The 22899-nt window shown below is 40.6% G+C and overlaps 3 protein-coding genes and 1 non-coding gene across 5 annotated transcripts; 3 read left to right on the top strand and 1 right to left on the bottom strand.

Moving 5' to 3' along the window:
* Positions 1 to 1799: 1799 nt before the first annotated feature.
* On the top strand, positions 1800 to 15306 carry LOC129722336 (sterol regulatory element-binding protein cleavage-activating protein). 2 transcript variants are annotated; one of them, XM_055675705.1, is made up of 9 exons: positions 1800 to 1816; positions 2296 to 3279; positions 9939 to 10289; positions 10363 to 10537; positions 10605 to 13109; positions 13172 to 13340; positions 13753 to 14088; positions 14163 to 14369; positions 14430 to 15306. In XM_055675705.1, exons 2-9 carry the CDS (start codon positions 2840 to 2842, stop codon positions 14609 to 14611), a joined length of 4365 nt encoding a protein of 1454 aa, XP_055531680.1. In that variant the 5' UTR covers positions 1800 to 1816; positions 2296 to 2839; the 3' UTR covers positions 14612 to 15306. The 2 variants fall into 2 exon arrangements, with proteins under 2 accessions (XP_055531680.1, XP_055531679.1); XM_055675704.1 differs by having other exon boundaries at positions 1808 to 1823.
* A 122-nt stretch (positions 15307 to 15428) lies between these two features.
* On the bottom strand, positions 15429 to 16175 carry LOC129722338 (UPF0587 protein CG4646). Its single transcript, XM_055675707.1, has 2 exons — positions 15814 to 16175; positions 15429 to 15756 (listed from the first exon to the last, which is right to left on the bottom strand). The coding sequence occupies exons 1-2, from the start codon at positions 16064 to 16066 to the stop codon at positions 15518 to 15520; spliced, it is 492 nt and encodes a 163-aa protein (XP_055531682.1). The 5' UTR covers positions 16067 to 16175; the 3' UTR covers positions 15429 to 15517.
* A 68-nt stretch (positions 16176 to 16243) lies between these two features.
* On the top strand, positions 16244 to 21877 carry LOC129722337 (GDP-fucose protein O-fucosyltransferase 1). The gene is made up of 2 exons (XM_055675706.1): positions 16244 to 16431; positions 20090 to 21877. Exons 1-2 carry the CDS (start codon positions 16326 to 16328, stop codon positions 21184 to 21186), a joined length of 1203 nt encoding a protein of 400 aa, XP_055531681.1. The 5' UTR covers positions 16244 to 16325; the 3' UTR covers positions 21187 to 21877.
* Trnae-uuc (transfer RNA glutamic acid (anticodon UUC)) lies at positions 19954 to 20025 on the top strand. Its single transcript has one exon. It is a non-coding gene; the product is annotated as a tRNA-Glu (tRNA).
* Positions 21878 to 22899: the final 1022 nt, after the last annotated feature.

Here is a 22899-nt window from a genome sequence, read left to right as displayed (position 1 = left end):
ATTGCTGCATGATTCGGTATTTACAAAAAGCTGACTATTCGTCACGAATTACCGAGCGTTCTGTAAATTTAAAAAGCTGACGATTCGTCACAAATTACCGAGCATTCTGTAAACGTAAAGTTTTTTCATGTTTACGAGAGAAGTATGAACCATTGTGAAAGGGGGACGGGACACGAGGCATATGGACGCTAGGCATATGGATGTTAGGCATAGTATGCTAGGCATACAGACGCGAGGCATAATGGATGTGAGGCATAATGGATACGAGGCATACTGCCACAAGGCATAACGGACGCGAGGCCGAATGGACGCGAGGCCGAATGGACGCGAGGCCGAATGAACCCGCCGTCGGAAGCGGCGGCCTCTCGCACCCAAACGACTGATCTACTGGTTTGCTAGGTGACTAAACTTCTCGCCTGTGCTGGAAAAATTTCCATATGCTGACTGAATAGATCGTGTACCTCCACGTCGTTTTCTGGTAGATTTGAAAGTAAGATATCCATTTTTTTTTAAATCACACGCGAAACACTTTAAAAACTCAGCTTCGGAACTCTGAATACTTGAAAATGGCGGACATTTGATGTTTCGTTTTGACAAATGCAGAAAAATTGCCGAACAGTATAGTAAAAAACAACAACAGTTCAGCTAAACAATTGAAGAGTTTTCAGCAACACCTAGGAAGATGCTGACAGATCGTCAAATATTTACTGAACTTTATGAAAGGGCAGAACAAGGTTGTTAATACGATAGGTTATCGTCGATAATCGTCATCGCCGTTACCGATAACGTATGGTATCGTTATTGACGATGACGATACCGTCTTCAACCATTCAACGATAGTCACTAGACGTTATCAGCTCACTAACGCCTTATGCCAGTTTTGTCTGCTGTGGTAGCGAATGGTGTACGACTTGATCAAAAAGCAGGCAGGGAGTGAGGAAACGGTTTTCACTTCGGAGGATTGGAGACGAAACATCACTAGGAAACAGGAAGCACTTTTCCTTATTTGTTTATGTTTCGCTTCTCATCAGGAAAATAAATTTCTCAGTTTTAATTGTTTTAGCTTATGAGACGCTTTTAAAGCACAAATTCGAATAGGAAGGTATATAGCATTGTCATATTTGCAATTAATGCATCTAAATGATATATCTAATAAAGCAAAAGATGGTATTGCAGTGGATGGTAATAAACAAACGTCATTGATTCGATACCGTCCTGTAGCTATCGTCATTGGCAATGACGATAATGCCTGAAGACGTAAGCGTCATCGTCGATAACGATAACAGACGGTATCGTTATCGGCGTTTACGATAAATTATCGATTAACAACCTTGGTGCAGAACATACTTTAGTTTACAGAAAAGGTCAGTAATGTTTTTTGCTGCGCTCGTCAAGTTCCTTTTGCATAACGGTAATTCGGTAAAAACTTCAATCGACATCAGTTATTTTTGAGAAAATTACAAAATGATCAGTATTTTTTTAAATTTACTGAACATGACCGTAATAAAAATTACTGAACAATTGAAACGAGAATGAGTGTGTAGTGGTGTTTTTTTTTCTACGCAACGGTTAACTCAATTTCTTCGTGCATAGAAAAGCATATTTTTCTGCTGCAGAGGCAAGCCAAATGTCAGACGAAAGGAAAAACGAGAACTAACTGACGGCGCGAAAGAAAGATAATCGAAAACTCCTCCTCGCGTACACCCCGTACAACGAACGTCAGTCAGCCAGGCCAGCAGTGCAAAATATTATTCCGCGTTAAAACACGCTCCAAATCCGCAAATCTCGTAATGTGCAAAAATTGCAGCGCCTTATGGTGAGCAGTGAGTAAATAGTGCTAATCCGCAGCAACAGTGGCAGATGAAGAGTTTACTGATAAAGTCGGCACACGCGATGCGCGAAGATTGACCTTTTCGTGTGCATAAAACCGTGGAAAGATTTTCCCCCTTCATTACCATTTCATCAGCCAAAAGATAACCAGAAAAGGGCAGCAAAGCTAGGAGTAAGGTTTGGTTGACGCATTAGATGGCCCGGATCGTGCAGGCTTATATCCCTGTTTGCCTAGCGCGCAGCAGCTGCTCCGATATTGCGTTTGCGAAATCTGCAGTGCGTGTGTTTTATAAATTATGTAATTTCGTTTCGGTCGAATTGGCTGGGTGTTTTGGAACAGAGTAGTGATAGCAAATGCGTATTAAGCTCCAGCGAAGGAAGTGCTACAGATCCAAGTCCAAAATGGTCAATTTGCAATAGCTGTTGCGTTTGCAGCCATTTCTCAATCATCTATTGTTTATGCAGATTTTTGTGAAATGTACAGAAACAAACGCTTATCGTGATAAGAAAAAATGAGGATATGTGTTTATTGAAACTTAATATTTCTACTGAAAGTTAACCGGTATAATCTGGAAACAAAAAGAAGAAGAACCAGTTGATAACGGCAGGAAAAGTTTAGCAACCCGTTTTTAGCATTTCACATGCACCTCTTGCTTTGTGTGTTAATAAAATTCAATTGAAGATATTTTATGTGTGTGTTTTGTAATGGTTATAAGAGGTAAGGATACAAAACTGCCTGAAAGAGCAGTGCAAGGAAAAGCAAAAAAGTGGACATGAGTAAGCGAAATTTGTGAGGAAATATTGGAGATCGTAATGATGGTGATTTTAATGCCCAATCGCATTTTTGACAATCAGTGGAATTGGAAGGCGTACCAGAGTAAAGACGCTTCATCTATAAATTTAAACGTTTGACCTTGAACTCGTTTAAGAATCAAAATCTGGTTCGCTACTGGAGGAAATCGAAATTTTACGGTGAGAGTTGACGGTCGAAATCCAAGTTTCGAGCGTGATGACTAGTTCATCAAATATTGACGCACACAATGCTTCGACGCCTGCTGGGAGCGTGGGAAACGGGCAAGGTGACCACCGGCATAGTACGCCATTACAGTCCCCCTATCAACAGCACTTTGCCCAAAACCTGAACAGCCATCACAGCCAGCAGTCAGCATCGATTAACCATCGTTCCCCGATGGTAATGGCTGGCAACCATATCGGCACCACCGGTGCCATGGTTACGCCGGTCGCCAACGGAAAGCTACACATGTCCCCACCAGCGCCACCCGTCCGAATGATTTCCCGCCAGAAAACAACGGTCAGCAAGGACGGTGACGAAAAGGGAAAAACGCTACCCGCACGAGTGACGCAGATCTACTATCGGCACGGCCTATTTCTGTCCAGCTATCCGGCCTGTGCAACCAGTGTTGCAGTGGCCGTTATTATCTTCTGCTGGTGAGTGTTTTGAGAGTTTAGCATGGGATGCAAGTTAAAAACGAATCCCGACCAAGGAAAATAAAGTGAATTATAAATTTTCAACTTGTAGGCTAAGCATAGATATGACTCATTTTCAAATAGATAATAAAAAGGGTTTTCGGCTTTGTGATATTGTGAGAAACAATGAAAACAAGAGTGATTTTACGCAAACTCGTCTATGAAGTTAGCAACATCCGCTCGGATTTTAGTGCAACTATGTGAATTGGAGACTTTTTGTTGATTCGTACGGATTTGTACGGCATCACCAGCAAATTTCATTTACCAGCTTGCCTATTGAATTTTTATTCAAAATTATAAATTTCACATGACTAAAGCACAGGATTCTCAGAGAAGTTACAACATTGTCCAACATTTATTTTTTTATTCAGTTATAAAAATTGTGGTTTGAATCTCTCATTTATGCACATTGAATGTATGAAGTAACAAAAACACGGGACGATAATGCAGAAATTACGGTACTGAACGTAAACCAACGAGCAACAGAACTCTCAACTACCAGAAACTAAATTTTCCATGACGAGGTATGATAGGTGAAAACGAGAACCGCATTGAACAGTCTCATAAGCATTCAGTTAGAACCGGAATCAGACCAAAATAATTTAGAACGCTATCAAACTACGATGGTATTGAGTAATTTGCGAATATAGTCTAAAGAAATCTACAGCTCTCTTAGCTGTAGTGGAAACTTTAGTCCACCAAACTCGTTCTGTTGCGGAATGACCAATCTGTTTGTATTATAGGTTTGTAAAATATGTAAACAATATTTTGGTTTGTTTCGTTTTTGTTTTGTATTCGACGAAAATGAAGGTGTGGAGAAGAGATGGCAGCGTCATTGGGTTTAATCATTTCTTCGAGATATAACTCGTGTATGGTGCATCTTTCTCGCTTGATACTGTACCCCAACGACGTGTACAGAATCGGGTTTGGATTGATAGTGAGTGTTGTTTATACTTTCGCTAATATACGTAATATTGAAAACATGATTATCATAGGACTTTGCTCTTTGGCATAGATTGATTGGATTGCGTACACTAAATTCGAACTATTTTGCATCATACTTCATTCTAACTTTTATATTATTCATCGAATATAAATTTTAACATTTTACTAAAAACAGATGATTTTGAAATCACCACATTCGTACGAGACGTCTAACGATTTTTGCGGTGATTTCATCGATGACTTCATCTGTAAGTTTGGTTTTGAGTTTTAAAATTTCACCTGTTCTCCAATGTTTTCCCGCAGGCCAGAGATTCTCTTCAGGGAAGGATACTGCATTATAATAACAAATTTATATTTATAATTTATAACAGTTCAATTTGAAATTTTAGTGTGTTTTTGAAAGCAAAAAGTGAATATAGAGAAGCAGTTATCAATCATAATCCTGAAGTCGATCTGATTGACAGATGGAAATGCCTATATGCCTACCGGGAAATTTTATGCTAATTTGAGTTACCAGGTAGAAACGAGTGCCTAGCAGTCTGCAGGCGATTTGAATTATGTCACCCATAATAATGAACAGCCAGCATTTCTCCGACACACGCGTGTGCATCGAAATTGATTGCCGGACTAAGGGAAGCTATTAGCTCAGATTGCATAAACAATGTTCGACAGTCAACTGCAAAAAGAAGCTAAATTAATGCACCCTACAGGCGACCGACCGACCTCTCTTTGCACTTTCGCAGCGATTATCGCCGTACGTTCGATGTTGCGAAGTTTGATTCAGCTGAAAATGAAAGGCGGGCGGCTGGAAGGTGTGTGCCTTTTTGCCAACGAGAGAAGAATGTTCCAGCTATATTTAAATCACCGATAGCTGATAATGGAATGGTCAGTCGTCGCTCAAATCAAACTTTTTACCGGTTTCTTCGCGTTTGGTTCGTGGCAAATGTCGGCAGCAAGTGCACTTGATAATTATATTGTGATGTGGCGTTGCGCATCGACGCTTTACTGCAGATGATCGAATCCATGTTTGTTTTCCTAGAATTTTGTTTGTGTTTTTCTTGAAATGAAACATTTCAATGTTTATTATGGAAATGTTGTTAATGGAATCACTCAAAGAATTGCTCATTGTTCTTCATTATTTTCACCATCATTCCTCGTTTGATGAAAGAATCCATGCATTCTTTGATATTTCAAAATTCTTGTACCACACTCTATGGAACATAAACCGGAACAAACGGCTCAACGACTTTTGCAACATGAGGATTGGCATTGTCGTGGAGCAATAGCACTTTCTTGTATTGATGCTCAAAATGCGCAAGTTTTTTCTTTAATACTTACTTCACTTTACTTTACTATCTGGCGACAGTTCGTTAAGACCCTATGCCGAATTCAGAATATGTTTCTGCAAAACTCGGTCTTGGGCTGCTCCTCCAGTCTCCCCTTACACACGCTGCACTGGCATCCTCGTCGACAGCACACATCCAGTGGTCTGCCTCGAAGTCGTCGACCTCTATCCGGCTCTCTGCTGAATATTATCTTTGCCAGTCTTTTATTCGCCATCCGTGCTACGTGACCAGTCCACTGAAACCTGCCGTGTTTCATCAGCTGAACAATATCAGCGTGTTTGTATACTTCGTACAGCTCGTGATTCATGTGCCTGCGCTACACCCTATTTTCTTGTTTGCCTCCGAGTAGGGATCGCAGGATTCTACGCTCGAAAACCCCAAGCGCTCGTCGATTGGCCTCCTTCCACGTCCACGAATCATGTCCGTAAAGCGTCACCGGGAGGATTAGAGTCCTATAGAGCGCAAATTTCGTACGGATCTGTAGGCTACGGGACCTAAAAATCGGCTCTCCAAAGAGTACCAAGATAAACTAATTCGTCGACCTTTCGAAAGTATCTCCATTAGGGTGGGGAGAAATGATCGATTTTCCAGAACCAAGTTTGTTTTGGTTCCTTTTGCGGTCCCATACAACCCCAAACTTACTTGAAGTCTATTGGTTTTGTCTCCGCTTGGCGCATTGCATTTCAAATTTGTATGAAAATTAATATGGGAAAACCTACTTTTTTACTCTAATAATGCACTACATTCTGTTAAAGTATAGTATTTTAGATGCCTAACAACTTTGCAAAAGACACTGAAGAGCTAGAATGTCCCTAAGAAGAGCAATAGCTGTTCAAAGTTGAGTATGTCGATTTAAATGCAGAAAATCTTGTTTTCTGCCAACATTACCAATGTACCGGCGTCAGTTGGATTCTTATCAGAAGTAACCTGTGGTAACGAGTTTATACACTCAGCTGGACCAAGTAAACAAATTTAGGTCAATATTCTAGGCGTGAAAAAAACCTAAACGTGTTTCAGAGGTAACTTCTGATGGAAATCTGACTGACGCCGGTACACTGGCAGTGTTGGCAGAAAAAATGATTTGCAACATAAATTTCGACATACTCAACTTTGAACAGCTCTAGCATTTTTTTGGCACACCCTAGCTCTTTAGTGTCTTCGGCCAAGTTGTTAGGCATCAAAAAACCTAACATTTGAAGTCATGAAACCTATGGTTTGAGTTATTTTGAGCTCTTTAGAATGGAAAATACAAAAAAGTTGGGTTTTCCCTACAATTCTCCGTATAAATTTGAAATGCAATGCGCTAAGCGGTGACAAAACCAATCGACTTCCAATAAATTCAGGATTGTTTGGGGCCCCAAATAGAAAATTTCGTTTTTTCCATATAACGATTCCCCACCCTAATCTCCATCTATCTCCCCCGCAGCACCAACACCCGCAGAACTACCACGCCATCTGCCAGCCACCATGTACTTCGTTTTGGCAGTGTTTATGGTGAGTTCAATTCTCGCAGCTCCCCTTTTGAGAGCCATAAAGGCCTCCTCAACAGCTCTACGGTTAACATCGCATGTGAGACTTCGTGATTATGGTGCCGCTCCTCTGCACACCTACCCTTCGTATTGCACCTTCTAGAGCTATGTTGAACAGCAAGTTCGAGAGCCTGTCATTTTGCTTCAGACCATCTAACGTCACAGACGCGTCCGAATATTAGCCCGCTATTCTTACTTTCGATGTGAAACTGTTAAGCGCCGCACGTAACAGTTTAATTAGTTTTGTTGGAAAAGCATGTTCAAGCATAATTTGCCAAAGCTCGTTGCGTTTCACTGTATCGTACGCCGCCTTAAGGTTTTTGAACAGATTTTGCGTCTGCAAGTTGTGTTCTCGAAACCTGTCGAGGATCTGTCTCAAGGTCATTATGAGCATCTGGTCCATTGTAGATCGTCCCGCATATACCCGCATTGGTATTCTCCAACAAAGGCTTCCCGCAACGGCCTCAGTCGCTGGAACATGATACGGTAGAGAATTTTAAAAGCGAAATTGAAGAGGATTATGCCTCAATAATAACTACAGTCGAGTCTTCTTGTGGATAGGGCATATGAGTCCTTCCAACCAGTCCGTAGGTAGTTCATCCTCAACCTATAGCCTTAGGATAATTTGGTGAATTGCACTACATAGCCGCCGGTTCTTCTCGCAGCTCTTTCGTCACCTCCCGACACTCAGCATTGAACAACTTACTACGCGTGGTTCCCGTTATCATATTTATCACTTCTCGCGCTGTTTCGCTGACCGGGACGTGCTTCCACTGCTCGTTCAGGTCCACTCCAGCTGGTTCACCGATCCGTCTATCAATTTTCCCAGTATACTCTGCAGCAACTCATTGCGCTAATAACTCCTAGATGTCCAGATGTATCTTCCTCGCCGATTTCGATTTAAATACGTTGGACAGCCGGGCGCGAATGGGCGCGATAGTGATCCAAGTCGATGTTTGGCCCTCGAAAGGACCCCATATCTATGACGTCCAAAAAAATGCCGGCCGTCGATCAGCATGTGGTCGATTTGGGAGTAAGTCTCTCCATTGGGGTGTCTCCAGGTGTGCTTCCGAATGTTTAAACGTGCAAAATGGGTACTACAGATGTCTATTCCCCTGGCCGCGACGAAGTTCACTAACCTCAAGCCGTTGTCGTTGGTGGTAGAGTGAAGGCCAATAACGAGACGAAAGAACTTCCGACTTGTGCGTTCATCCCTCCGATGACGATCTTTTTGTGCTCGAATTCGGATCAACCGCATGGAATTCACGTTCTCCGATTTCAGGCCAACGCACCTCCTGTATGTCTGCAACCTTCACTTTTGCCGTCCGAAGCTCACTGACCAAGACGCCCGCGCTTGCCACTTCGAACATCCCAAGTGCCCAGTTTCCAATCGTTGTCCTTTTTCGTTTGCCTAGGTCTATACCGATTGTTCCGAATCATATCATTCTCTGGATTGTTCGTAGTATGTTTATTCCAGCATGCTGCCTTACTAGGGCTACGATGCCTAGTCTCGCGACGGGGCTGCCGTCTTGGGTGTTGCTGGCGAGACACCGCATTTCATAGTTCAGCCGTCCGCTCCGGGTCAGTCGCTGTTTGAGCCGCCCCTAGGGAACAGAGACTCAGACAAGCTGCACTCCAAGGAGAACAACTCTCCCTTCCCAATCACCATACGACCAAGATCCCACCGGTTCACCGATCTTCCCTTCGTTGCTCTTATCTCAGTCGGTACCACGTGGAGGTAGGGATAGGAGTTGCTGGGCATTATGCTTTGGACCACACTGGGGTCTATTTTATGCCAATAAGTACGGTTGTACTGCTGGTACGCACTGCCCAACCGTTTACCAACCTCTTTTTAAAATGCATTTAACTGACGTCTGTAGTGGTCCTCAGGGAAGGTTTCGTCCGGTTGGAGCGATTCGTGACAGATTACACCCTACTGTAAGATTTTGATAATTACTTAACAGTCGCTATTTTCGATAAGCGATAAATCATGATCTGTATCAGAGGATTTTCAAGTTTGAAAAATCCGGCCAAAAATGAATAACAATAATACGAAAATAGTCATTATCAGCTATTCAGCGATTTTCGCAGACTCACAGGAGCGAATACCTGTTGGTAACGCTTATCAAATTTGCTTATCGCTTTTGTAGATCGATTCATCGTTCCAAAAGTTAACTTTCATTGAAAACAGAAATCAATTGCACCTGGCATCGTTTTCTTTATACACGTCCATGTTAAAATAAGTGTCGGCCGCCATCAATGGACTTCGTAATAGGCTGCTCGTGTATAGGTCAACTGAGAGGTTTGCACAATGATGCTGCTAACTCAATTTGCTACTACTATTTACTACAATACATAATATTGTTTGGTGCTGTGCTGAATGATATGAAATAAAATTATCCACACCTCTAGATGTATTTTCAAGCTGTTCATGATTCCCGAACAAAATATAAAATGAAAGTTTGCAGAAAACAGATGCAGTCCCCTACTTTGTCTCGTTGCGAGAAAGGCACAAAGGTTGCACGTACAACAGTGAAAATAAAAGTGGATTTTACCGGGTACTTTTTTTGTTATCATATAAACGATAAAACAAATGATACACCAGAATCTTGTTTTTTGCTGCACTTTAACATATGTTAGTTTAGGTGACAGATAATGGGTTAAATTACGATATTGATGATGAGTAACGTGTGAGCCCATTTCATCAGCTTTAGTTGTCACGACTGTCTTATCACTTGAATGTAGATTTGTAGAGATATTTCCATGTCTAAAGTTTTTTTTCTTTCTTTTTCCACTTCAGCTACCCTCTGTTGAACATACCTCTACCCGGAACATACCCCACCAGAGTGATATTCCCGTACACGGACCAAATCGGACAAAATTTACGATTCACCGGAAATTCTAGCAACTCTCCGGATCTGTACGCTCCTTTCGGTTTCAATGGAAACAGTTTCCTCAACATCTACAACATTAGCTTGGAGGCTCCGTTCCCGTGGGCCCGAATCGATCCGCTTCTGTACGTGCAGCAGATAATCATGCGCTCCAGCGTCGTACCCTGGGAGGATGACCTGCTGCTGACGGATGCCTTTCGGGGTCCACTGTACGAGGTGTTCAAGCTGGTTGAGATCATCAGCAACCACGAGGACGACAGGTGAGCAATCGGGTGTCGATTTAGCACTGGCGTATTAATTTGTTGATCACTTTTCTTTTGCCTCTCGCCACAGTAAAACTACGCTTAGTCATCTCTGCCTGCATGTCGAAAATGTTAAACGACCGTCCCAACAGATGCTGTTCCCGGAATATAATTGTTTGCTACTTTCGCCAGCTAATCTGTGGCAGCAAAATATTCAAACGTTCAATAAGGACAGCAACCTGCTGAATACAGTTTTCGTCAATCACGTAAGTGGATCCTGTGAAAACCTTAAGTAAGAGACGATTTTTAACAACTCTTCCTCACCTTTTTCAGAATTTGCAAAAGTCGAAAGTATCAACGTCGGAGATGCTCTTTGGCGTATCGTTGCGCGACACCGGTGTCAAACGATACCCGACGCGGGTGCGTCCACGAATCATCCAATACGCGGTGACGCTGATTCTGCGCGAAAACAACCCTGCCTTCATTGAATCGCTCAAGCAGAAGCTCGTGAAAAACTATCCACTGCATGCACCGATTGTCCGGGACGATTCGACCCTAAAACAACAGTCACCGAAATCGAGCAGTGAACAGTCCTCGATCATGTACATCTTCTATCCGGGCGAGTTTGATTGGAAGGAGTTTTTGCCCCAGTGTATTGCAATTGTAATGCTGTTTTGGTATGTGTACTTCTCCGTTCGGAAGATTGAAGTAATACGCTCACGACTGGTGCTAGCAAGCAGTGCTGTATTTACAGTGCTGGGTTCGCTACTGATGTCACTGGGAATGTGCTTCTTCTTCGGGTTGACAATCAGTTTACAGTCGAAGGGAGTCTATCCATATCTAGTGATTTTGGTTGGACTGGAAAATGTTCTAGTTATCACGAAAAGCGTTCTGACAACGGATAATAATTTGGATGTCAAAATACGCGTGGCGCAGGGATTATCCCGTGAGGGCTGGTCTATAACCAAGAATCTGCTCGGGGAAATTACTATTTTAACTATCGGATTATGTACGTTTGTACCGGTGATTCAGGAGTTCTGTATATTTGCCATTGTCGGGTTGGCGTCGGATTTCTTTCTACAACTGATGTTCTTTTCGACGGCTTTGGCTTTGGATATCAAGCGAGTTGAGTACAGTGCAGAGGTTAGACAGCTTCCAAAGATGTTGTACTATAATAGTGACCCTCGTAGGAGTGCCAACGAGGTTACCCATAATGGAGGCATTAGTCGATCGATGTCCCACCCGAAGTTATCTGCTCTGGATCACAGTGGTAACCATATAAAGAAAAATAGCCTGACTACGTCCGTTAATGGTAAGGATAAGAAAATTCCAAAACGGTTGCGTATCGTAAACTTTTGGGCTAAGACCAGATTTTTTCAACGTGGCTTCATGATCTGGATGATTTTGTGGATCTCAAATATTATCTACAACTCGGGTCTGATCGAATACATGATCGACAAGAATCTTTCAGCCCACCGGGCTGCCGGTGGAGCAAGTAAATTAGACATTCCGTTGAATGATTTGCATGATCTCAAATCCGCCGAAGCCGGCGGTTACTTGAACTACAATCACTATGCATCGCAAGCAGAGCTGAATGGAAATAGTGAGCGAATTTTGAACATCACTGAACAATTAAAACGTTTAAAGCACCCGGACTATGAAACTGTTTATCAGCTGTCGAACTTTCACTGGTCGTCGATCTTGAAGCAGTACAATATATCACTTTCGGGGCGCTACGTTACCGTATTGCCGGCGATTAAATTGTCACATGCAGTTAGTCCACAGGTGGCTTTAAAACTGCGCAACCCAGACGAACAAGCTCCGCATCATTTCCAGTGGAAGGCTTTGGCAGCTGCCCTTGATCCATTGGATTTGAACGACATAGACACGGGAGACAACCCAAATATAAACGATGGAAATGCACCCTTTTATCCCAAGACACCCATGGAGATAATTTTGAGCTGTGTTTTGATTGCGGTTAGCATATTTGGAGTGACGTACGGTTTAATCGTTATATACCGCTGCATGTGTACAAGAAATTACGCAGAGTGGCGTGCCAGTTGGCACGATAGTGAGAGTGAAACAGAACCCAACCAGGAACAACGCATTTTAGAAGGAGTCCCTGTTCAAATAGACGGGCACAAGCATCGAATAGAGTGTTTAGTAACGGACGGTAACATGATTGCGAGTTCTTGTCTACAAGGTCAAGTTAAAGTTTGGGATGTTACGAATGGCGAACTGGTGTCGGAAATTCACCGGACGAATCACTTCGAAATGCAGCGAAAAGAAAGCCGGCGTTCTCCTCGAGATTCAGTCATAATCAAAAGTGAACACTCTAGCGCCAATGTTACCGGAATGCAGGAGCTGTTTCCCGAGAGTTCTCCGACTAGCTTTGCTTACAAGCTGAAGAAAAAACTCCAGTTTAACTTTACCGATTACGATCATCAACATGAGAAACAAAACGCAGATTCTGTGAATCCAGTCAAGTTGAATTTCGCTGCTCAGTTTGAGAAATATTTTACTCGCGAACGAGAACCGACAAAAAAACACGGGCTCTGTAACGGCGGTATTGCTACCGACCATCTGCGGAATCGTTTTCTGACGGCAGCAACAGCTACAAATTCCCCAGCATCCCAGCAGTTTAGACGTTCGTGCAGTGGGGAAGACGACCTGCGGCAGCAACATGTTGGGATTGGTGAGTGCTCTCAACCGCCTGGAAGGAAAAAAATCTACCAGACCTCACCGATTTGGTGTTTGGATTTCTTGGACAATCTCATCGTAATAGGGTGCGCCGACGGGCGGTTAGAATTTTGGGAAGGGACGACTGGTAACTTCAAGGTAATTTACTTTTTGACGATTCGTAGCTTCGAGTGGAATAATGCCTAATCGTGTATTTGTAGGGCATTTACGAAGCTGAGAATACCCGTAACAATGGGGTAACGAACATCAAACTGACCGGTGACAAAGTAATAGTGGCGAGACTGAGTGGACGCATCGATTTCCTCCGGTTGGAGACCTACACGCAGGGACGACAAATTGACTGGGGCTTTACGTCAGCATACAGGAGGAGTAAGTATCGATTCTTAGTTTGTTTTTTAAAGAATTTTTAAGTTGCAATTTTTCTTCGTTGTACTTGGGGAACATTGTGAAAATTTTAAAGTATAATATAACGTTGAGAGGTGGCCGTCTTTAATGCCTATAGCCAATAGAAGTTATTTCTTGAGACATGATTTAGAACTAAGGCTAGTAGACATAATGATTTTGCTTTTGGGTTAAATCAAAACTAAAAACTAATTCCTCCATTCGATCAAGACCATATCGAAAGGAGGTTGACACAAAATGATCGAATCTAAATCAAAGATTAATTGAGTAGTAAGGATGATAATATTTTGTAGAAATATTATCTTTTCATCATGTGAAAATTATAAAATGAACCGCTTGTTCCACTAAGGCATAAACTTTTGACTCGCTTCCATTGCAGCACACGTTCGAACCGGTTCGGCGGGTAGCATTAGCCTCTCTCAACAGTCACACCCGGGTAATAACACATCCGAAGAGGAGCTTCGTTGCGTGCTGGAATTCCACCAGCAGGGCCATCAGATGCCGGTAACATGCCTGGAAGCGTCGGGTGTTACCGTTATGACGGGCAGCCAAGATCACACGGTGAAGGTTTTCCGTCTCGATAGCCACGTGTTGCAATATACGTTGCACGGTCACTGCGGCCCGGTGACTTGTCTTTTCATTGATCATTGGCAGGCCGGAATGGGCGCTTCCGGTTGTCAGGATGGGGTACTCTGTGTATGGGACCTAATTCGAGGTATGATATTTAGTTTTCAGTCTTTTTTGCTACTCGATATTAGAATAAGTTGATAATTTCACTGTTCTTCGCAGGTGCTTGCATGTACAAAATAGAGGCGCACGATGACTCCATCGTTTCCCTTGCCTGTTCGCCAAGTTATGTGATCTCGCTAGGATTGGACGAACGAATACGGGTCTGGGACCGCTTTCAGGGCCAACCGCTCAGTACTATGACCGTCAGTCATGCCTATTCGTCGCTAGTGATGCTTACGCCGTCCTTGCTCGTCACCGGAAAGCCAGGTTGATAGACATGGGTTGAATCTTTAGCACATGTTATTGATAGAGTAAAAATATTTCTAGGTTCATTGGTAGTTTGGGATGTCCGAACTGGAGAGGTGGCTCGAGAGGTTAAACTGGATTGCTCCAATTCACAGCTCAGCCCGAAAATAATGCTGCCAGCCTGTGGTTCTGTGATCTGTGACTACGGCAATCAGATGAGAATTGTTCGCTTTCCGCTTGTCGCTGCGGATAAATGTGAATAAAGCAAGACAAAAGACTTTACACAAAACCGAAAATTTTACATAACAAAACAAAGTTATTACTCAGAGTAATGCAAAGCAACCAGTTACGTCGTCTAAAGATACTAAAAGTAGCGTAGTTATAGTTTTTTCTCACTCGAGAATAGGACCTAAGCTTGATATAATCTAAGTCGGGAAAAGTCGCTGTGTGTTGGCTATTTTATTTATTTTTTCCGCTCGGAGGTCTGTTGTTTCAAACTGTAGCTTTAGTGTAGTTTTGCTCAATATTTACCCAGTTATCTGTTCATGTTGCGGCGAAAATTTTCGACCATAAGCAACAGTGCAGCTCTCTAGTGAAGGTTGATTTCGTTTTAATAATTTATTGTGTTAGATATTTTGCTTTTTTAGACTGTAGAGTTTAATTGCCATGGAAGTAATAGTTGATAACGAAGGTGTCCTTATTAATAATCTTGAAAACAAATGTACCAGATGAAACCTTTCTCAGAACGGTGAGGGCCTTTGAATACGAAAATATGAAATTAATGTATTGATAGACGAAGGAGAATTCATTTTCAGAATAGGGTTAGACTCCTAGTGCTACAATATCACTTACAAAAACCAACCTACACTCACGCATATGAATAACATATAAGTATGTATACTAGCAATAATTTGACCAGAAGAAATTATGAAACATGAATAAAAAAAACTAAACGTAATTTTAGTTTGCTTTAACTAATGTAATCCGAAACTTTTCAGAACAACCAGTGAGTCAAGTTTAAGCTTTTTTAAACTCAGGCTTTCAAACATACGATTCCTGCATCGTGGCGCCACGAAAAGATTATTCTTATCAAAAATGCTTCAGAGTATTTATTGCTTATTCAATCTAAAAACACGTTAATGCAAAGAAGAGATAAAAATGCCATCGAATCACTTTTTCATTTTGACAAATTCAGATTCGAACTCGTATATTCCAACCGAATTCTTATTTTTCTGATCATACTCAACCCAATCGTCATCCGACAAGTCAATGTCCTCGAAGAGGGGTCCATTCTCGCTGGCTTTGGCGATCCAACCTGTTCGGGGGCTGAACTCAATCGGCTCAACACCACGACAATCGAATGCAACGATGCACTTCAGTTTACCAGAATCTTCAGCTTTGTAGCTCGCTAAAAAGGAAAAAAACATGCATTCCAGAGCTGCAAAATCAAACTCCTACGACTTACCGTTACTTCCCTCGACAATGTCGATGCTATTCTCCCTGCTACACATTCGACATTTCATATAGAAATTGAATCCCTTCGGATTGCGCGAATCCTCGTTGACGTGTTCACCCTCGGTGATGTCGTGCCATTTATCGGAGATTTCGCCGCAGTTTGTACACTTTATACGCAAGAAAAAAGCATAGTTCGGATAACAGGTTTTCAGTTCCTCGATGTTCTCTAGTGTTGCCTTGATCTGGAGTCCGATTTTAACCATAATTCCGGTTCAATTTTTACTGCCTTTCCGGTGGTACGGGTGATATCAGTTCTATCGCCGAAGAAATAATGTGTCCTTCCAGCAAAAACGCGTTTGTTTTCAGGTGGAAATATTTCAGCCTGGTACATTGGAAGTTTGAGCATTGTAAGCGATACCTTGGTGCGTTGTATTGGGTAGCCCCTCGCTCGCTGCTAGTGAAGCAAAAACGAAAACAACGTTTGCCGGCTTAAAGTGGGAGTCGAATTTCATTGGTTTTACGATGAATATTTTAGTTAAAATTGTTATTTTAAGTGCAGTTGTGGTACAGAGAGTGCGAACTGTTAGTATAGATGAAAATGGATATATTCTATACTGTCCGTGCATGGGTAAGTACAAAAGTTTATTTTTTTTTCTGAGCTTCGGTTGCAAAGATTTACTTCATTATGTTCTTATGTTGTTGACATGGTAGCAGTCTAACAAACTATCTACAGTAAGGTACAATATATGCGTTGCATGGTACAATATAATTTCACGACGTTTCATGTTGCGCACGTGTAACTATTTTTCCTTCTTTATACCTATGCAGTGGTGGGCACCGCTAACCTAAAATTTTGCGACGCTAATCGCTAAGTCGCTAACCGGAAAATTTAGCTCGATAATCGCTAAACGCTAAACGCTAAACCCACATTAGCGGAACTTTCGCTAATCGCTAATCGCTAACTTTTTAATATGTAAATAGTCATATCACTATATTTATTGCTCGTGTTTTTTAAGGTTTGGACCACTTTGATCCGTTTTGGTTGAACAAACGTCAACAATTACTTTTTAAAGCTATTTACAGTAAGAGGTTCACGAAACGGTATTCATATTTAATTTTGTAAAAACAAGAATAACAAAAGTTATTTAGCTTGCATTGAAAATAGATACTCTTGGGAATGTTTTCATAAAAATTCAATTATTATCTGAATCGAAAAAGTAGAACCAAAGTTGTCATAATTTCAAGCGCATTGCAATTTACCAAAGTTCTTGGTGTGCCGAAAATTCAATCCAGACCTTGTGCTTGTTCTTCAAAATGCTCCTGTGGCTTGTACGATAACTGGAACTCCATTCTAAGGTAAAAAAACTGACAAAAGTAACTTTAGCAGTGAAGTATGTTCATCTTTCGAAGCAATTCACGTACGCCATCAGCAATTCACAGTTTTTCTAAATATTTCTATTGTCGCTTCTCTACAAAATTTAGCGAATTAGCGATTAGCGTTTCGAAGGCCAAAATTTTAGCGACGCTAACAGTTTCGCTAACCAGCTCAAAAATTAGCGAAATCGCTAAATCGCTAACTGAATTTTAGCGTCGCTAATTAGCGAATTAGCGAATTAGCGGAATGGTGCCCACCACTGTACCTATGCATTATTTTTTTCAATTTGGGCGTATTCGTCAAATAATCCAAATGCCAGACCATATTGTCATTCGGCCTAGTATAAAGTTGGATCACAGACTAACAGACATAACATTTTGAACTAATTTTCAATAAAATCATCGTTCAAATGATACCAGTACTTCACGATTGTTACACTAGCACCATCTGCTGTCGTGTTCGCGCTGCGTCTTATATTTCGACATCAGCGCTAGCGTACGTACATGTGTCGCATTGAGAACCACAAAATATGCATGAGATTACATGACAGCGGCCCAGACGGTGTTATCGCGCGATCACTGTTATTCGCTTAAAAATTTGAAATGATCGTTTTTTGTGGCGATGGAGCTAGGTTTCAATGTTACGTCTGTTAGTCTGTGCTTAGATTTGATACTGATTCGAAATATTAACGTAGAGCAATTGCAAATCGATTGAAATCGTCTATATTTATTCCCTTAAATTATTTTTCGAAGTTACAATATTAGGTTGTGTTAGCATTTAAAGTACTTAACTCTGGTAAGAGACTTGATCTTAATGTCAAATAGATGACGGTTGATTTAAAAAAAATTCCTCAAGTGTTCTGATTTCAGGTATAATTCTCGTTACAGAAAATATTTTCACATGGCGGATTGCCGTGTGAAGTGTTTAAGCCATATATCTACAAACGCTTTGGGAAATTTCATACAAATCAGATTTTTTTTTGGTTTGCAACTTATCCTAGTTACAGTATTTTTCATCATTAGCGTATGATGCAATTTTAATAATAAAACATCTTTTGCGTTGCAAATGTTATTAATAGAGTTGAACAGAATATGTTTTGACACATTTTAAATTGTAAACTAAAATCCACTTTTTTCCTTTGTTCACGCGGTTGATGTTGATTTTCAACTTCATTGTCAGATGATTTTACTGAAATTAATAAATATGTAAATGTAGCAAACAATTCCATTTTCAATTAACAAACCATTTTCAATTTAGGAACTTTTTCTGCTCTATACTGCAACTAGAATTCTCTTGTGATTATTTTAAGCATCTTTATAATTTTTTTCATTATGAAGTTGTAATTTTTCTTATATATTTCAGACTATTAGCTTAGTGATTCATTATTTTTTGTTTTCAGACTTTTTTTTATTTAATTGCTTATATTGTGTGGTTTTCTGACTGCTAGCACTTTAAAGAATGCTCGAAATGTTTGATCATTGTCAATCCTTTCTTTGAATTTTACCCAGTCTCCAAACATCATTTTAATGATATCGGCACCTACGGAATCATAAATATTAAATGATTCTTACCATAGTAAATATTAAGCAAAAAAAAAATATTTCTAACCCGAATCAACACAATGATGCTATATGACATCATTTAGCACTAAAACACTTCTCGATTAAAAATGAAATCCAATGACATTTCCATCATTTAGCAATACATCTATGAACACCAATAGATGCCACTTGACAGAGAAAATTACATCAAGTCAGATTAGTTTCGTACACTCCGTTTATGTCTATTTAGCTATCCAAAGTTGAAAAAAGTAAAATTTCCACGGGGAATTCTGGGCTGATTCGGGTTGAACAATTCTTGAAAGTGTACATAAAACTTGGATCCACTTGCTGGAAATCTTTTGAACCTCTGAAATTTCCCTCGCCTCTGTGTTCAGGGTCTGACTGTTTTACCAGGGTGGCCACTCTGCCGGGAAAACGTGAAAACGTGGGAATTTCAAATCACTGGGAAAACCGGGAAACTAGTTTTTACACCGGGAAAATTATTCTCTTGCATGTCATCCGCTTCATTTGTTGAATGATTTCTGAGGGAATATCAACGTGATAACCCGAAGTTTTTAGCATGATGACCTAATTAGCTTGATTCTGAGTTGACAGTTCGATTGCTCAAAACATCGTATGGTGCTTGTCATGCTATAAACTATTTGTTTTGCTGACTTTGTGCTTCCAGCTGTAGTGACGTGAAAAATGTGCAGGAGGAACTTGCTAAAATCGACGAACAGCTTAAAGTGATGAAGGTGAAATATTTTTTTAAATAATACAGGGAAAGTTTTCAAAAATATCTTCGTGTAAATCGGGAAAAAAGTGGGAAATCGAAAAATTATTTTGGGAGACCACCCTGCGGTTTAATAAAGGACAAAGGTAGAGAATAGGTGTCTTTTATTAATGTTTCATGACGACGGTTAAAAGTTGGTAATCAGGTAATTAAAAATTCGCTTATTCTTAAGCTTCGAAAATTTTATTTATCAAAAATTAATCCACTAACTCATATTTCACCTATACAATAGGCATTAACCATTCCAAAACTAACCCCGGAATCAGTCATGAGTTAAGTGTTTAATATAATCTAGTGTGTGAAAAGTACAACATATAATCTAGCACGGCATGAGAGCACGACTTTTTGTTATTATTGCACCTCACGTAGATCGCAATGTTAGATTGTATTGCATCGCTTTTTTTTGTCCTGCTTCGCTTGTTTCCGCTTTGACATCGTACCTCCCATATGGTCTAGTGGCAAGGATATCTGGCTTTCACCCAGAAGGCCCGGGTTCGATTCCCGGTATGGGAAGTCTGCTTTTTGCCGGCCCACATAATTTTACGATCATCCTGTTGGTATCTTCTCAATTTCACAGGTCGATTCGGAAATCAGGCGGATCATTTTTTGGGTGCACTTGGATTTGCTCATGGGTTGAATCGAACTCTCGTACTACCACCCTGGGTCGAATATCGGAAAGGGGAAGTCAAATCGATTCAGGTTCCGTTCGATACGTACTTTCAGGTGGAACCCCTGTTGGAATATCACAAAGTTACAACGATGGAAGATTTTATGAAGAATGTGGCACCCTCACTATGGCCTTCTCAGGAAAGGACTTCGTTCTGTTATATGGAGCGAATAGGACTTGATGGTAAAACGGACGGGGGTTGTAACGCGAAAAGTGGAAATCCATTCGGGCCGTTTTGGGATACCTTCGTTGTAGATTTTGTAAAATCGGAATTTTTTGGACCGAAGTTGAATTATGATGTGTATCATCATGATATGGCAAGTAAATGGAATGAAAAATATCCAGCGGAAAAGTGGCCTGTAATCGCATTCACAGGAGCACCGGCCAGTTTTCCGATTCAGTCGGAAAATAGAGAACTTCATAAATATCTTAAGTGGTCGAAAAATATCGATGATGCTGCTCGTGACTTCATCAAAAACTCACTGCCCAAAGGGGCATTCATGGGAATTCATTTGCGAAATGAAATAGATTGGGTGCGAGCATGCGAACACGTTAAAGATAGCTCCAACCTGTTCTCCTCTCCACAGTGCCTCGGATATCGCAATGAAAAAGGATCGCTAACGCTAGACATGTGCTTGCCCTCAAAAGACGTCATCATTCGCCAGATCAAGCGGCAAATAAAGAATCACAAAGAGCTGCACAAAAACAACGAAATCAAGTCTATCTTCGTTGCTTCGGATGGAAATCACATGATTCATGATTTAAACGACGCTTTAAAAAGAATGGACATCGTGGCACTCAAATTGTCAGATAATAACCCACATCTGGATTTGGCAATCCTGGGAATGTCTAATCATTTCATTGGTAACTGTGTGTCATCCTACTCGGCCTTCGTGAAGCGGGAACGCGATGCTAAGGGATTCCCGTCCACGTTTTGGGCATTCCCCGCGGAGAAACACATACCCAAGACAAAAGCAGGCTCGGCATCGACTCATGAAGAACTGTGATGGAATGGAATTACTAGCAGAAATTGACCGAACTGGGAAAAACGCGTTAACCTAGGTTTTTTTTTGTTTGTTTGTTTTGTTGATGTGGTCGAAATAATAAAGCAGAAAAAGTTTGTGGCTTACGAACGAGTCTCGGTCTTGGATGGTTTCGCCGCATGCTAACGTCAATAGTTGCAGTACACATACTACTGTATCGCTGTTCATGGGCGTCCTTCGCGGTACGTTTGGCTAGCTCCGGCAGTTTTGAAGCTGCGATGATGTGCCTGTTTTGACGAAACTATTGCAAACAGATACCGCTTGAAAGGCTAGGCCACGAAACCGTACACGTTATACTGCAGCGCGATAATCATGTTCCACTTGAATGATTTTCGTAGTTAGGTTAAAGTAAGTTGAAGCAGCCGACTTAGTGCAGTTGATAATGTCACGTTTTTGTGACTATTCTACTATTTATTTACTTTCTTGGATAAATTTAGTTTTTTAAATTAGCATACGAAACATTATTATGATTCTTGATCTACTTGAAACAATTAGAAAAAATCAGCTCAGAAATTCAATTACTACTCTAACGCGTTTTTTAGGTAAATTATGCAATAGCATTAATAGGATTATTGACATGATCTACAATTATAGTCTAATATCAAATTAAATTATCAAATTGCATTCGATAAATTCGTTGACATTTATTTAGCATAATAAACAATCCGAACATTCAAATAATATGAAGGCATTCGCACATTATTGTTACAAAATTGTATCTCCAGAAACGAATTTTGATATACGTTATCATAATTTTAGATTTTTTTTTATGCAAAAAAACATGACCAATGGCAACGAAACGTGCGTAAAAAATGCATCTTATCATCGGAACACGTTTTGTTGGTTGTTTAAGTTTTATTTGAACTTCAAGTAGCTACTCTTGAAGTCAAAAGTCATGTGAATAATTTTTATAAATTATTTGAAATCTGAATCATTTTCGTTCAATTGCACTACACTATTTTAATCAAATCAGCCAATCAGGAATTTATATTGAAGGAAATGAATACGATTATTTATTAGTATTAGGTATTTCTAATTATTGGACACATAATTGCTGATGTCGCGCATAATTTTTGTTCATGGAAGATATGGTCGGTGGTAAGTCAGACCGGACCAAGTCGCAAAATTGGAAAAAACGAGTTAATGATAGCATTTAATCCAGATTTACTTAAGCTACATCACACAACAACCAGAGTTGATTTATCTCTCAAATAGCAAAACTTATGGCATATTTTTTTCTGAATGATCAAAGAAAAGCAATCATATTATGCAGTCAGAACGAACCAGGTTATTAGCAAGTACAACCCAGTCACATGTTGGTAAAAATCAGCAAATAGACAAATATTCAAGCGATTTTTCGGATTTCTCTTTATTAGAGGATACTTTCTTCATCAATCATCGGAGTCATGTATGTCTTACACACAGCAATGAACTTGAATGTATTTTTTTGACGAATTTTGCTATCGCTACGCTGACCATATATCACGCTTTATAGTATTCAGAAAGAGTGGACCATGTGCCAAGCAGAAAAAAGTTGTAATTACCGGAATTATTTGTATTGGTTTGAAGTCAGCATAAGTTGATTTCAAAGCTGCCAGGCACCTTATAAAAAAGTTCCAGAGCCTGTTAGCCAAACGAGTATACTTTACCAGTGAAAGAAAAAAGTGTAAATGGTCC

Source organism: Wyeomyia smithii, chromosome 2 (assembly GCF_029784165.1).
Source record: "Wyeomyia smithii strain HCP4-BCI-WySm-NY-G18 chromosome 2, ASM2978416v1, whole genome shotgun sequence".
Classification (NCBI taxonomy): Eukaryota; Metazoa; Arthropoda; class Insecta; order Diptera; family Culicidae; genus Wyeomyia; species Wyeomyia smithii.
This window is presented reverse-complemented; position numbering and strand designations above follow the sequence as displayed.

Excerpts from the sequence above, each read along its gene's own strand:
- LOC129722336 (XM_055675705.1), top strand. The coding sequence starts at position 2,840 with ATGACTAGTTCATCAAATATTGACGCACACAATGCTTCGACGCCTGCT. Across the intron at positions 10,290-10,362 it reads AGCAACCACGAGGACGACAG|TAAAACTACGCTTAGTCATC; the intron begins GTGAGCAATCGG and ends CTCTCGCCACAG. Across the intron at positions 13,341-13,752 it reads TACGTCAGCATACAGGAGGA|CACACGTTCGAACCGGTTCG; the intron begins GTAAGTATCGAT and ends CTTCCATTGCAG.
- LOC129722338 (XM_055675707.1), bottom strand. The coding sequence starts at position 16,066 with ATGGTTAAAATCGGACTCCAGATCAAGGCAACACTAGAGAACATCGAG. Across the intron at positions 15,757-15,813 it reads CATTGTCGAGGGAAGTAACG|CGAGCTACAAAGCTGAAGAT; the intron begins GTAAGTCGTAGG and ends TTTCCTTTTTAG.
- LOC129722337 (XM_055675706.1), top strand. The coding sequence starts at position 16,326 with ATGAATATTTTAGTTAAAATTGTTATTTTAAGTGCAGTTGTGGTACAG. Across the intron at positions 16,432-20,089 it reads TCTATACTGTCCGTGCATGG|GTCGATTCGGAAATCAGGCG; the intron begins GTAAGTACAAAA and ends TCAATTTCACAG.